Source organism: Typopeltis vanoorti, chromosome 13 (assembly GCF_054136105.1).
Source record: "Typopeltis vanoorti isolate ZY-2024b chromosome 13, IOZ_Tvanoo_1.0, whole genome shotgun sequence".
Classification (NCBI taxonomy): Eukaryota; Metazoa; Arthropoda; class Arachnida; order Uropygi; family Thelyphonidae; genus Typopeltis; species Typopeltis vanoorti.
Window position 1 is genome coordinate 110,361,395 of NC_143561.1, and position 17,045 is coordinate 110,378,439.

Here is a 17,045-nt window from a genome sequence, read left to right on the forward strand (position 1 = left end):
TATATTCATTAGTGTTTTTTTTTCTTCTCTCATCTATGAAAGACTGAAAATATTATGTACTATAGGTTTACAAACATGGCACTTTTTTTCACACCTTTCAAGTGTCCAATAAGTGGTCTCGCACATGATGATAAAATTCATCTGCCACCTAAAGACGATCACAACCAACCATGCCCATGAAGGGAATGGATCTGCAGCCTTGGTTGGAGAGTTTGGTATGTTAACTACTCAGCCAGCCAGTCAGTCTAGTAATTCATTATATTACTATTTATTACATCGTATTCATTATTATCAGATTAAAAAAAAAAGGATGGTTTGGAAAGTGATGCTTTTATTGTTAATGACATTGAATCCACCAATCACAGTATTCAGCAAAAAATAATCAAATTTCTCCATTATGAAAAATCCATTATGAAAAAAAGAAGAATGATGACCCAAGTTGTGACTCCAGATTAAAGTTCCAGTTTACTTTTTCTGACTTTAGACTTCTAGCATACAACATGAGTGATATTTCCAGAGTTACATCTGACATCACAAAAAGATCCAGTATTTCTTTGTGGATAGAGCTTTAAAAGAATTATGTTGGAGTAGTCATATGTGTAGATGGCACTGCCGAAGTCAGGTGAAATTCTCTAGGTTATGGATTGGCAGAGAATTCCTTTTTGTATATTCTACCACTCCCCTTAAACAACCACCAAAAAAAGTTGGGGGGGGGTTAGAAAGATTATGTGGAAAATAACGTAAACCTCCCGAAGTCCTCCAGAGGTATGTGTCATCTCAATAACTGCATTTCCACCTGCTACTCCTCACCTACTTTTCCTAACAAACTCAGTTTTCTGGTTCAATCACTACTCATCTCACTTTTCTTATTTATTATGCAGCCCACATTTACAGAAAAAAGGTTGGAAAGATTACAGTAACCCAGTGGCGGTTCATCCATAACGGCTGAATCGAATGCAGCTCCAGTGTTGAGTATACTAGTGAGTATTACTGGCTAGTACTTCCATTACTGGCTAGTATACTCAATGCCGAAGCTGTATTCAATGCAGCCATGTAGCCCTTATGGACAAGCCACCACTGCAGTAAATCAGTACCATGGGTGTCATGCCATCTGGATGCAAAAAGGTAGGGTAAAGGAACTGATTGTCTTGGTTGGCACAAATGATTTGAGAGGTAAGAAGTATTTATGAAGGAGGATGCAAAGGAGTTGTTAGAAGAGGCAAAACTGAAGAGCAAGAAAGTGAAGATTGTAAGTCTCCTGCCAAGCTATGATAAAAGCAAAATGAGGAGGAGGGCGTTAGTAGCTAAAAGAATCTACATGTAGGTTGTGCAGAAAGAATGATGTAGGATTTGTGGATCTGTGTTTGACGGAAGGGAGCATCTAAATGGTTATGATGTTAGATGTGTAGAGAGAGAACTTTGTTCACCGAGTGCTGAAGCACAAATTCAGGAAAACATAAGCAATTAGGGTGGAAGTAGACGAGTTTGTGTGAAGGCACCCATGAGGTGACTGAGCGTGAGACTGACCAAATTCAAAATCTCTCTCAAGCAAAAATATTGAATAGGGTAGTCAATTCAGGAAGTAAAGGTGAGTGGAAGTTTCTATAATGACAGAAGTATCAGGAACAAGAGGGAGTTTTTTGCATTGGCAAATTTGGCAACCTTGCCAAAATTTATAGACATTAGTGAGACTGGGTTAACAGTAGATGATGTAGTTACAGATATAAAATGTGAAGGGTTTAATATTTTCAGAAAAGATAGAGAAGGTAGGATGGGGAAGGGATACTGCTGATGATAGCAGATGAATTGCAGCCAAAAAGAATAGGAGATAGGCAGGAGGGTGGCTGTTCATTTGAAGCAGGTGTGAGATTAAGGCCAGTAAGACAAAATATACAGTTGGTTGTTGCTGTAGGCCAGGGAATTCCTGAATGATCTGAAAGGCATGCATTGGCAAATTAGTACAATGAGTATAGGTCAAGTGATTATATGGGAAATTTCAACTATGGAGATATAGACTGGAAGGAAGAAAGATCACATGGCAGGAAGGAAATGGAATTTATACACCTACTAAGAGATAATTACTCGAGGCAGCATGTGAGGGAGGAGACTAGGGGTGTGAGAGTATTGGACCTGATCATAGGATCAGAAGAGCTATCCATAACCAAGTGACCACATTGCCTCCAATTGGTGAAAGTGAACATGTAGTCTTGGGAGATTGTAAAACATGAGGAATATTCTGTCAAGAAGGGGCATAAGTGGAACTACAAGGCATGTGATTATGAGAAACTTAGGAAAAAGCTGAAAGCTGTGCATGGCATAAAACCCTGCAAGGGAAGGATGTCGTATGCTTAGGAGATAGTTAAGAGGCTTCTAGGGGAAGCTATATTAAACTGTATACCTAAAGGAGGGTTAATCAGGTAGGAGTAAGATGGATGAATAATATCATTAAGCATGAACTTCAGAAAAAGAAAATGCTATGGATGGTATGTAAGGAGAAGACTGATCAGCAAACTCATGAACAGTACAAGGTTCAGCCAAGCAAGGTGAGTGACCAGCATGGCAAAATCAGATTACAAGAAGAATCTAGCTGAGCAGGCCAAAGGAAATTCCAAAGAGTTCTTTCATTATGTGGCAAGTAAGAGGAAGAATGACTATGGAAGATTAACCTTAATCAGTGATGATGGTCACGAGGTGACAGAAGCAGATAAAATAGTTGAGTTATTGAGTAACCACTTTCCAAGAAGATATCATCCTAGAGAGGATACTGCTTTAACATATGTGACAGACACTAATGTGGGAACAGAGGTGGATGAATTGGGTGTGCTTAGCTTATCGCAGAATCTCAATGTAAATACAGCTGTGGGATTAGATGGGATATCAGCTCAGATTTTGCAAGAATGTGCAAGAGAACTGGCAATGCCTCTGACTAGGCTGTTTAAGCCTCAGCTCTGGTGGGGTTCCAAGGAAGTGGAAAGATGGCAAAATAAATCCATTGCATAAGGGAGGTTCTGAGACTGCAGTAGCAAATAACAGACCAATCAGTATCTCAGGAGTGGTGGTAAAAGTATTGGAAAAATTGGTCAAAAAGAGAATTCAAGAATGGGTGGATAAAAATATGACTGTATGAGGGACAACATGGCTTTGTGAGGGGTAGGTCATGCCTTAGTGATTTACTAATTTTTTATAATAGAGTAACAGTTGAGTTGGATAAAGGAAATGGCTAAAGAATGATTCTACTGTGTTTTGCAAAGACATGTGACAGAATAATGCATGGAAAACTGTTATGCAAACTAGAACAAATGGGGATGGATACAACACTGGTTAAGTGGATAAGAGGGTGACTGCTGGACAGATATCAAAAAGTGGTATACGGAGGGGCAGAATTGATGCAAAAATAAGTGACTAGTGGTGTGCCACAAGGTTCAGTGCTGGGACCATTGTTTTTTAAATGTAATGAGATACTCATGAAATATAAGTACAGGTAACTCCCGTATAACACGGATGTTGGGTTCCACAGAAATGCTGCGTTATATAAATCACGTTATGCGAGACTCAGATCACAGAAAAAGTAGGGTTATGTTCCGAAATCTTTTTTTTTTTTAAATTATATAAACAACGACATATCCAACAAAAAACATTTTTATTTAATTCAGGTAATTCATGTAAGTTAAGAAAATATATAAACTATGAAGCAAAATACACGGTATAAACTTATAAAAATACAAATTTTATGTAAACTTCATTGTCCATAATGCATAAATATTTTAGGCAAAATAAAATAAAGTGCATATTTTAATCGTCATCACAGTCTTCGAACGAACATTTTGTAGATGTTCTTTATTTAGGAGTGGCTGGACATCGTCATCACTTGAAATCTCTTGGACATCATTTGTATAATACTCATTGCATACTTCAGCTGGTTTAGTTATCAAGAAGTCCGTAATAAGACCTTGCTTACCACTATGCTGCAATTTTTATTTTTTATTAAGTTCATAATATGAAGCTAAACAAATATCCAATTGTCTCGGTAATTTTCCGGAGCACTCTATTGAGGGATTATTATCCGTAAAATAACTTCCTAACTTTCTTGACAAGTCCAATCCTGCTAATTTCTCTAAAGTGAATTCTTTAACGGATTCATCACAATCAGAATCTTTGGTAGAACTTTCCCATTTGGTTCGACGTAATCTATTAATTGTACCAGTTTCTCCTCATTTAAATATATTTATCCATCAATTAATTCACTAATTTCCTTTTCAACCATATCGCAAAAGCCCTCTAAGTGGCCATTACTATAAAAATAAAATTTTTACTAAAAAAGCATTACATATTGTATGTAACTCACCAGAAAATAAAGTGCTCAGCTTGAGATTAAACACTTATGATTTTTAATGCATTTTCCTGGCAGAAAATGAAGACAATTTTCAACAATAAACAAACAATTGATGTACATGTATGCTTGAAGGGTATTTCCCCTAATATAAATTTGCTACTTATAACTACGTGTGTGATATGGGCAGACGTAAATTTAACGAAGATAAAATTTGATTTTTAAGTCGCGCAGTAAAAAACATATGAAAAGATAAAGGGTTACTACAATTTGTAGACCGTGTTATATCGAAACTGCATTGTATAAGAACTGCATTATATGATGGTTACGTGTATTTTAGATTATGTCAAAGAATTCCATTAATATTAATGATCTAATTATATCTAATTATGCATATTTAGAAATATAATTTCTACATTACTTCAACCTTGGTATCGCATCTGGGTCTGGCTCCCACTGATGAGACCTCAATAAAGATTGAAACTGATCTGTGTAGTGGCCCTTCCCATAATGCACAGCATTATAGATGTCCATAAGGATATGTGCATTGCATTATAGGATACTAAGGCAACTAATGTGAAGTCATTGGCCTCTATATAGAAGTAACCCAGTCATGAAGTGACTTCATGCAAAAACTTTGTTTGCTTACACTTGGATAATTTCTTTGTTATACTATAAATTAAAGATTCCAAGTGAAAAATCTTTCGACAATTCTTAATGCAGTACAAAATCTCAATGAATAATACTGGTTTTCTTAATAATTTCAGGAAACCAATACATGACGTTCAGTTAGATTAAATTCATCTCACTTGACATTATTCATGCATTCAATTTGATACAACGTGAAAGGCTATCTTATAGTATCCTACTGCTCATTTTTCAGTAATCTATTTTTACTAAATCTGTTATTAAAATTTCTTAATAAATGAAAGACAATTATAGTATCAAAAAATCTCTATGTGAGAGAAAGGAGAGGATCTAGAATGATGTGGATCATATGCTCGCAGAGACCCAACAAGTTTTCAAGAGGCTGTAGCAACACGACAGGGATTGATTTGATTCAGGTCTTATTTATTTAAAGATCTCCATATTTAACCTTTGTAACAGCAAAATCACTCTTATTTCAACTATTCATAATTCCAGCTGGCACTGATTTTCTAAACTGTATCAATTAACATATTCATGACAAGCTGCATATCACATGTTACACATCAACTAGGGTAATGTTTAGCAACATATTGCATCAGGCCACTTTTTTTTTTTTTTTAAATAAATCTACCAGCAATTATATAGAACATTATTATTTTTTTTTTCTTGACTATGACAGTACTACACGATTAAGTTTGCATTATTTCTACTCTTCTATCAACAATTTTCCTCCAAATTAGTTGGCACACTCTCCCTTGATGAGTCTTTGGCCTCCCTGGAGGTGTCAAATAATAATAATAATAATAATTAGTCAAACACTTATCAGTACTCCAAATATTGGATCTTATATTTCTGTCTTCTAGGACACTTCTGACTGAATCCATTCATTGTGATATTGGTCTTTTTCTGAGTCTTTTCCTGGCATCATGGCATCAGACACACCTGTTCTACTAACCATTCCTCTCTCATTCTGTCCAAGTGACAATACCACTGTAGATTAGCTCTGTGCATGCATTTTGAATGCTAACAATGGGTAAAGTTCCTTCCTATGTTTTGAGTTTAATTATTTCTGCTTAATGTTCTAAGTGTTTTTCAGATGATAGTTTTCAGTAATTAGTTTTATATAAGGCAATAATGCACTAGTTTATATAAAGAGTTCAAATGGTGATAACTTACCTTCCAGAAAAAACTTCCTTCGATGGCAATGGTTTTCTTGAATTTGAAGTAGATGAATGTTCCTCCTTTTTTGTAGTATTAAAGAAATTAAATCCCTTAATGGTTGAAGGTGCAGAAAACTGAAAATTTTTTGGAGCAAATGAAGTTTGGCAACTGTTTACAACACCACCAGTGCCATTACGACGCTGGAATGAGGATGATAAATGGTTATTTTTGGGACAAGAAATTTGTGTTTTTGTTAGTTTAGTCTCAAACGAATTTGCTGAAAAAAAGAGAAAGAGAAAAAGATGCAATTAACAAATGACAATGCTAAATATGATTTCATCTACAAAAATCACTTCTAGAGTGCAGCATTTCTAGCTCCGTAAAAGTGTATGATAATATCTTAAATACAAACGAAAAACAAGAAAAGTAATATTAATTAAAAATGTAACTTGTTTCTTTCTTCTTTTTTTAATTTGTATATTATGAGTCTCTCCACAAAGATCTGTATTTAAGTTTTGTCAATCTGGAAAAGACATATGACAAGGTGCCAAGAGAGAGAAGCTGTTCAATACACTGCAGTTATATGGTGTGAATGGGGCATTATATCAAGCAATACTTAGTCTTTATTTCAGTTGTAAGTCAGCAGTTAGAATTGAAGGAAGTACAGGAAGATGGTTTAATGTTAAATCTGGTGTCAGACAAGGATATACATTGTTCCCTCTGTTATTCATTATCTATATGGATCACAATATGAAGGAAAGTGGTGTTAAACCTGATATCAAAATTGGAGATGTTAATGTCAGCTCTTTGCTTTATGCAGACGATGTTATACATCTAAATAAATCCGCTGCAAGTTTGCAAGAGTCCCTGACTAAATTGAATAACTCTTGTAATAGATATCGTATGAAGGTCAGCATTAAAAAGACAAAGACAATGAAAATAGATAGAATTGTTGAAAATGTCAATTGTGTTCTGAACGGGGAACCTGTGGAACAAGCAAAACATTTCAGCTACTTAGGCACAATTTTTAGTGAAGATGGTAAATTAAATATGGAAATAGACAACAGAATCAACAAAGCTGGTATGGTAGGAATTCAATTGAATAAATTCATATGGAATAAGAGAGAAATTAGTCGGAACACTAAATTAGCTGTATACAAGACAGTGTTCAAACCAGTTTTAACTTGTGGATCTGAGAGCTGGGCCAGAAGTAAAACACTTGACCAAAGACTAGAGACTGCAGATATGAGAGTCCTGAGAAAGATTAAAGGTGTGAACAGATGGCATCAATGGCAATATCATATTAAAAACGAGGATATTAGGAAAGAACTTGACATTGTCGGCATCCAGGAATGCATTAGCAGAGCTAATCTCAGGTGGTATGGTCACTTAAACAGAATGGGCAAGGAAAGATTAGCAAAACAAGTGTTCTCTGCCAGGTTGGCAGGAAAATGACCAAGAGGAAGACCAAGATATAGGTGGATTGATATGGTACAATGTGCCTTAGACGATAGAAATATAAGATGTGATAATGATAATATTGGAGTCTTGACAAGTAATAGACTGATTGTAGATAGGAAGTTAGTAATGATGTAAATTTTTCATGTAGTACTATCATATGCTGTACATCCCTTGAGGGTACATGTCAGGAATTTGATGATGGTGAGTCTCTCCAGATATCCTTGACATGAAGGTTGAAATGTTACTTGATTTTTTGATATATATTCAACTGAAGTTATTATTATAATAAGGCAGCATTCTCCATAATTTATTAAAATGAATGCTGATACAAAGTAACTATGAAAGAAAAAAAAACAGCAAAAACTAGCTAAAGTAAAAAACAAACAGACCAAGTGTGCCAATACCACATTAGAAATGTAAACAAGCATATTTATAGTTCAAATATTAATCATATCAATAAGTGCCTTAATTTCCTGTTCACAAAACAAACACTGCAACTCTGGTTGGCCGAGTGGTTAACATACCTTTTCTCCAACCAACAGGCTTCATGTTCAAATCTTGCTATGGACATAGATGTTTGTGATTGCCTTTAGGTGGGAAATGAATTCCACTGCCATGTCATACCACTGCTCTGTTTATTGAAGTCCTGAAATGGCTTGGAAAAGTTCCATGTTTGTTTGCCAGATGTTTCCAGATACAGAGGAATTTCTCTACTAAGTGTTCTTCCAGGTGAGATTTATGAAAGCATACTTGAAACAAGGTTGAGAAATATTGTGTGGAAGAGAAACTTGGAGAAGAACAAGTTGGGTTCAGGCCAAATACAGGTTGTCAAGATCAGATCTTCACTTTAAGACAGTTGAGAAATCGTGGGAATATGACAAGGATCTGTATTTACGTTTCGTAGATCTGGAAAATGCATACAACAAGGTGCCCAGAGAAAAGCTTTTCAAAACACTACAATTATGCATTGAAAGGAGCATTATACAGAGTAATACATAGTCTATATTTAAGTTGTCAATTGGCAGTTAGAACTGAAGGAAATACAGGAAGATGGTTTGATGTAAAATCAGGCATAAGACAAAGATGCACATTATCTTGACTCTTAATTATCACCTATATGGATCACATTATGAAAGAAAGTGGCATCAAGCCTGATATTGGAATTGGAGATGTAAAACTTAGCTCTTTACTTTATGCAAATGATGCACTCCTAAACACATCTAGTGCAAATCTTCAGGATTCACTAACTAAATTGAATAACAGCTGTAGCTAATTTGGCATGAAAATCAGCAATAAAAAGACCAAAACTATGAAAATAGGCAGGAGCATAGAAAACTTTAGCTGCATTCTGAATGAAGATCCTATAGTACAAGTAAAATATTTCAGCTATTTAGGCGCAGTTTTTTAGTGGGTTAAATATGGAAGTAGACAACAGAATAAGCAAAGCTATGTTAGATCCTGAATGAAGAACTTGGAAAAGGAAAGAATTCATTCAGTATTTAACAAGTTTAATATAAAAGCTGAAGGAGAAACTTGCACTCCAGCAGAAAATAAAAGAAATTATTAAGTGTGTGTAAGAATATATGTTCCTTTCATGTAAATTATTATGATTCAATGTTATTTATTCAAATTTATTAAGTAGAGAATTTGTGTGTAAATATTAATCTCATTAAGACAACCCGTATACAGTAAATCACTGAGCTAGTTGTAAATGGTAGTCCAAAGGTCAAATGCGAGTCGTGCAGGTTGAGCGTAGGGCCTCAGACAGCGGCATACGCAGAAGGTAACTTTAGTTCACTGTCCAAGAAAAGAGCACTCCTAAAGCAGAAGGAGAATACGGGATCAACCAGGGGGAAAGTTCGAGAAGTGCCGTGTGAAAAAAACGCAAAGAAGTGGGAATAAAAGGCGATGCGCGCCGTTTTTCAAGGCTTTTATTCCTGGGATTTTGGTCTTTTCTGGTCGAGACGGACGTGATACAGGGTATTGATGTCGGATGGCAAGCGTATTCCTAAAGATGTTTGATATAGATTTCTGACGGAGCTAAGCGTGAGATGTCGGCATCAGCAGTCACAAGCCTTCGCTAAATATCCCATTAGAAAGGAACAGCGAACCTTTCCTTAGAAGCGGCAGCAGATACGAGTATGTCCAGCAGCTAATCAAGGACAATGCAGAAACAACGCCAAGTGCGAAGTGTAGCCTAATCAGACCCTACATGTGGACGCGTTGGAAGTACCGAGTCGTGCTTAACAAAAGGTAGACAGATCTGGCAGACCTGATTTCCGGCATAGAGTTGGTTAAGTACAGAAATTTTGTTATATGTTATTCAGTTGCATTAGAGGAAAGAAAGAAGTTGTGAAATGTTGAAATTGGACAGTTTACTAGAGAACTCTAAGTGATTATTCTAATTTGTAATAGCTGGTTTCCATTAGACAAATTGTCTGCGAATGATCATATATGTGTGTAACAGAATTCAATATATGATATTAGTGTAGCAGATAGAATCTGGTTGGAATTTCTTTAACGTTAAATCTGTGTGTATTAATGGGTAATTTATGGAAGGGAATTATTGCCTATATAGTACTGTGCTCTTATTTCCTTTGTCTAGTATTGTTTAGTATGACTTTAGAATTAACTTAGTAGGAATTAATTTTGCATGACCTTGAGTCCATTGAATGTGTGATATATTATAGTTGCATGTGTCTTAAAATCCAAATAAATATGTTTTGTTTTATACCTGAGTTTTGCCTGAATATGAGATCAAACTACCACTCATAAAATCTGAACCTAAGTAGGAGGGAATTGAAGGTTTATAAGGTTAGATTAGAGGTCACGACTGTTAGCTGAAATGTACATAGCCGTAGTAAAGAGTTTTGTTAATGAGCATATGCATGAAATTCTGGGAATGTCTCTCTGAATAAGAGTCCCTTCTATTATAGGATATTGGCTGGTGCAGCTCAAAAATATAAATTTGTCAATATCCAAAAAGGAGAGAGCCCCAAAATAGATAATTCTTAGGTCCTATTGTAGAATAGAAGAATAGTGATAAAAGGGAAAATAAAGGTAAAATATAGGAGAAAGTAACGACATAACAGCTGGTATGGTGGGTAGCCAGCCGAATAACTTTATAATAACTTCATACAATACAGTGTTTAAACCAGTTTTAAGTTATGGATCTGAGAGCTGGGTTAGAAGTGAAACACTTGAACAAAGACTGGAGACTGCAGATATGAGGGTCCAGAAAAAGATTAGGGGCATGAACAGATGCCATCAATAGCAATATGATATTAAAAATGAGGATAATATTAGGAAAGAACTTGACATTGTCAGCATCCAGGAATGCGTTAGCAGAGCTAATCCCAGGTGGTATGGTCACTTAAACAGAATGGGAGAGGAAAGATTAGCAAAACATGTGTTCTCTGCCAGGTTGGTAGGAAAAAGACCCAGATATAGGTGGATTGATACAGTAAAAAGTGCCTTATAAGATAGAAATATAAGATCTGATAATATTAGAATCTTGCCAGGTAACAGACTGATTTGGAAGAAAATTGTAAATAGGAAGTTAGTAATGATGTAATTTTTCATGTAGTACTATCATATCCTGTACACACCTCTTGAGGGTATGTATCAGGAATTTGATGATGATGAATAGATGCTGCTCGTTTTACAAATTTACATAAGTGACTTGTAGCGCAATTGGAAGAATGACGGTACATTGTGTCCTTTGATCGAAAAAAGGCCTGAGTTTGATTCTTTCTGTGATGAGAGGAATTTTTATACGGGCTGTTTTCATTTGAAGATGAGTTAACCAATCTCATATAGAGGTAGCAAGGATTTTTCTCCCAGAAACTTCAGTTTTTCATCCCACGTACAGACAAATCAGCCTTGAGAATACATGCAATTTATAGACAAAAAATACTGTTGGTAGAAGTTAAGAGCAACAGATGGTTGATGTTAGTTATGGAAGGAGAATTAAGCAGCAGGGGAGACAGATGTGTAAAGTGGAGTGGAGTAGAGTACCCTTCCACAATGGGTGGATGCGAGTCCTTGGAGGCGTTATGTAGTAATAATAATAACACCACTTTATCAAGATTTCTTATTATTTTCTGTTACCATCTCTTTCCTGATACTGCTACTAAGAACTAATATTGCTAACTATATTCTCTTCTTCTCTCAGCCATATTTAAAATATACATCACCACCACTGTTATTGTATAGTAACTTTACAGTATCTGACACAATTTGTTAAGTAGGTGATAACACAATTGGTATGAAAATATAAATAAAATTCTATAATAATACCTTTAGGAAGAGATTTTCCAGTCTTTCCAGTAGAGGAACTATTCTGAACAGCCTTTCTATTTAAATTCTTTGTTTGTATGGAAACCTATTTCACAATAAAAAGCATAATGTTCATGAACAGTCGACAGGTTGATTGTTTTGATGCATTAGCAATTAAAGCTATGATATGATAAGTCAGCAGTTAAAATATAATGTGAAGCCATGATATAAATCAAGCTAAAAATGCATTTTGAGGAAAGAACAATCATGTATGCATTTGCTTCGGACTTATTTAAGCATGTGCAAGGATGTTGACATAAGTAAAGCATTAGATAAATAGCGATCTGTAAGTTGTCCAATTGGATCATACAGGTAACTTATTATGTCTGTATACAAACACCAGAGTATCAGAAACAAAGCAATAGCGTTTGTTGCCTTGCTGAACATGATGAGACCTCCAATTGTAGACATTAGCGAGACCTGGCTATCAGAGGCAGATACTAACTTTTTTGTGTTTCATTTTTATCAATTATTATTATTATTAGACACCTCCAGGGAGTTCAAAGACTAATCGGGGGGGGGGGGGGGGGGACCTGCTGTACAACTCTGTCTCTACCACTCACAATCCCCCAATTGACCATAACTACACCAACGGCATCTACTGCCAACCACCACCACCATTGGGATTTCCACAGACAATCACAAACATCCATGTCCACGCCAGAATTCGAACCCGCAGCCTTTTGGCTGGAGAGTGGATATGCTAACCACTTGGCCAGCCAGGGTGCCAATATTATAATTATTAAATTATAATATAGTTATAAATATATTTTATTTATTTTTACATAGGCCAGAAACTCTGCTCTAGAGACCAAACATGGAACTTTTTCAACTTCGAGCCTCCAATAAGTATGGCGGTAGTCTCACACTGGGTGATGAAATTAAATTCATCTCCCACAGGGTACAGTTTTAAGGAGGATAGACAGGACAAGAGGGGGTAACAATACTAGATGATTTGCATCTAGTTAGGGTAGAAGCTCTGCCTGCAATACTAGTAACAATTTTTCATATACCAGATAGTTTGGAGCCATATGGTATGACATGGAGTCTAACGAGATCAAATAAATAGTGGGAATGTTCTTACAACCTAGTGGAGTTAGTATTAATGAAATGCATTACCAAATAAACAAAATAGGGTAAGCATGAAATGAATACGGAATATTATTAAGCAAGTGATTCTTAATAAAATGATATGGAAGGAATACCATATGAATAAGGATGATGTTGGTTATGAAAATTATAATGAGTAGGCCAGAAGAATTGCAACAAATCATGATGGGCAACTTAAATTATTCCTATAGAAAGCTAAGTCTGAGCATGAAAAGAAACTGCTTTGCAAGCTAAAGACAACCCAAAATAATTCTATCATTATGCTATGAGTAAAAGAAAGAATAAATGCAAAAGAATAACTCTACTGAATGCAGATGGTATGCCAAATAGATGCAGAAGAGATTGTTCAACATTTTTGCTAAAAGCTATCAACTTGATGTATGCAACATTATGCTCAATGCCATCACTTCAGTGGATGAAGAAATTTGGGTCTATGAGAAGGAGGAGGTAGTAGAGCTGTTGCACAAACTAAATAAGAATTCAACAATAGGGACTGATGGCAAAATCAGCAAGGATGCTAAAAGTATTCGGCTGAACTGACCATTCCCTTAAACCGGCTATGTAACTTAAGTCTTAGAACGAGAAAGATCCTATAGGAGCGGAAAGAATATAATAACCCCATTGCACATGTGCAAATGGGATTATTACTCAGGATATTTCAAAATCTTAATGTGAACATGGAAATAGAGGTGGATGAAATAGCAGCCAGTGTGTTATGAGAAAGAACAAGAGAAAATGGTAAAGCTTGTAACCAGCTATTTAATTTAAGCAAATGGCAAGTTCCTAAGGGAGAAGAGAGAGAATGGTTCCATTAAATAAAGGAAACGCAGAGACAAAGGAAGACAATTATACACCAATTAGTATCTCAGGAGCAGCAGTTAAGGGTATTGCAAAAGTTAGTTAAGAGCATAATTCAGAAAAAGATGGATAGGAATAAGATACTCCATGACACTCATCTTAGTATTTACTCAATTGCAAAAATAAAGTAACAGTTAAGTTGGATAAGGGAAAGGACTAAGCCACAAAGGTCATTCACTAAACACTATTAAGTAAACTTAGGAAACAGAGATGGAAATGAATCCAGTCAGTGATAAGAGGGCAGCTGATTGACAAATATCACAGAGTAGTGCATGACAGAATAGAATCCAAAAGAAGGTTAATGACCAATGCCCTGCCACAGGACTCTGTGCTTGGACCATTCCTATTTCATTTGAACATGAATGATGTAGACCAGTAGTGTTCAACCCGTCGATCGCAGAGCGATTTTTGGTCGATCTCGAGTATTCCTCCTTACAAACTTAATTAAAACTGAAAACATAATATTTTTATTTATCATTATTTTGTATTATTTTTAATTCGCTTTAAGTGTATTGCTATTGTTTATTTATTTTTCGCTAAAATTATCAAATCAGTAATTTTCTTATAAGTCCAAGTAAATGAATTAATTTGGATCAGTGGAAGTCAAACAGCGAGCCAAGTGAATACGATTATAAGCAAAGCGTAAAAACTCTATTGCAGCTTAAATATTAAATATTCCAAAGCACATTACATCGATTTTTTACTTGTTAAGTACCATGTGAATATTGTAAAAAAATAAACTTTGTCTCGGTATAGTTTGTATTAGATGTTTTTGTAAATAACTCTTTTGAAGCTAACCGTATATACTGCTATAATAAGAATATGTTAGTTTTAAAAACAAAGGCAATGTCTTGGTCGCCAAAGCTGTACATGGCAGCATTAGAAAGATTGTTATTGAAACTTGTATGTATGAGAAAAGCTTGCAGGCTCTGAGTGTAAACATCTCCGAAGTCAGTAAGAAAGAGTTCAAACAACTTTTTGATGGCCGGCAAATTACAATCAAAGGAAAGCAGAGGAGAACCAAAGGCGTACTGAACTTGAAACTTAAGATGAATGACTCGTACCGATTCTTTGGGGATTGCCAAACTTCATGCGAGGTCTCAGAGGAGGCCTAATAAAAAGGGACTGAAGCAAGCAGAAGTGGTCCCGGTTCCAGAATTGCTGTCAGAGAGGAGGCTGCCCGGTCCAGAGTTGCCGTCAGAGAGACTGCCCGGATCCACGTTTCTTGAGAGAGGAGTTTACCGCTTCCAGAAAGGAGCTTCTCGGATCGAGACTACTTCTAGGCAGCAGACAAGGTTTCAAATTACCGAAAGGAAGAGTTCCAATTGCCAGAGGGCGGGGATTTCCCAGGCCAGGTTAACGTCAGACATTCACCAGTGTGTTGTGTTTTCATTACAATTTGATGAATCAAACTATTTCACTCAGTGTTCAGTTAATGGTATTTATTCGCATGGTATTTCAAGATTATTGAAGTAAAAAAGAACTTCCGAAAATTATACCATTATTGGGAAGGACTAGGGGAATAGACATTTTTTCGGCATTCAATGAATTTCTGAAACAACACAAACTTTCGCTTTTTAAACTTGTGTTTATTACTACTGATGGTGCTCCTGCAATGATAGGTAATAAATCAGGCTTCATTTCATTATATAAAAACAATGACAAATATCCAGTTTTTTTTTTAACATACTACTGTATTATTCACCAACAAGTACAGTGTAGTAAAAGATTAAATACAAAAGATGTTTTGGATATTACATTTAAAATTGTAAATTCTGTTTGAGGAAAAGACCTGCAACGGCAATTATTTAAATTACAGGCAGATGATGATAGGGAACTTCTGTTGTACAATAATGTTCGCTGGCTAAGCACAAGTCAATTTTTAGAAGGATTTCTTGTATTAATTAACGATATAAAAATTTTTCTTGATAAAAAAGGAGATATTTATCCATTTGAGTGATAAAACATGGTTGTTAGACTTATTTTTAGTAGATTTCTGTACAAAATTAAGCAATTTAAATGTAGAGTTACAAGGTAGAGAAAAAAATTTAATTAACATGTCAAGTTCAATAAAAACTTTCCAACAATACTTACTTTAATTAAAGAAAAATATAAATGATTGCGAATTTAGACATCTCCCATATTTATTAAAATTTTTTGAACAAAATCAACAAATGCTTCGCTATGATTTAAAAGAATTTATTAGTGAAATAGAATTAGTTGAGGAAGAAATAAATTCAATAAATTCAACATTTAAAGATTTTAATAAAACTGAAATGATTGTATCTTTTATCAATAATCCATTTCAAGAAAACTTATAAACCAAATATAAATCAAAATTATATAAACCAAACTGAAGTAGAACATGAGATAATAAACATTCAGAATAGTTTACATTTAAAATCAATAAACAAGGAAGTCATTTGGAAGTATGCACATGAAATATTCCCAATATTGACTGATACTGCTCGAAAAATTCTCGTGTTTCAGATCGAAAGTTGTCCGAATCCGCTTTTTCAAATATGACCTTCATAAAAAATTCAATTAAGAAACCAAATCACAAATGATGATTTGGATGATTGTCTGCGATTGGCCATTTCTTCATATCAACTTCACCATAAAATATTGCGAGGTCCAAACAATGGCAAATTTCACATTAACTTTTTTTTTTTTTTTTAATCAACCAGCATTTCCTGTAACTTGTGAGTTTGTAATCAATCTGTTGTTTTTTTTAACTTTGGTTTTCAAAAATAGAGAAATAAATATTTTATTCCAATATATTTGTTTGTTTTTTTTTGTTGTATTAAAATAATTAGAAGTGATAAATAAATTTTTAAAAACATAAAGTTTTTAGTTGTGTATTTTTTTTAATTGTTTATTTGTGCGTAATCAGTTATCAGGTTGGGGGAACGTGATCTATATAAGAGAGCAGATCGCTGAATAACTTTTAGAGAAAAGTAACTCGCGTAGTAAAAAAAGGTTGAACACCACTGATGTAGGCTATGATTTCTGTGAGAGAATATCAATTGGTCTGTTGATGGTACAAAACTAAGTGCAAAGAGTTAATAATGATAAAGTAGAAAAATGATAATTAATACAATGAGAAAAGATAATGGCTGCAAGTTTAATCTGGTAAATC

At 34.9% G+C, this 17,045-nt stretch overlaps 1 protein-coding gene across 3 annotated transcripts in view; it reads right to left on the reverse strand.

Annotated features, from left to right (window-relative positions):
• LOC150100468 (uncharacterized) overlaps window positions 1-17,045 on the reverse strand; it is a 100,462-nt gene that overhangs the window by 53,108 nt on the left and 30,309 nt on the right. For all 3 annotated transcript variants that reach the window (XM_090403016.1, XM_090403015.1, XM_090403017.1), the window contains exons 3-4: window positions 11,900-11,984; window positions 6,155-6,416 (exon numbers count right to left, since the gene is read on the reverse strand). In XM_090403016.1, coding sequence (XP_090259142.1) covers window positions 6,155-6,416; window positions 11,900-11,984 — 347 coding nt within the window. The remainder of the gene's footprint in view (window positions 1-6,154; window positions 6,417-11,899; window positions 11,985-17,045) is intronic.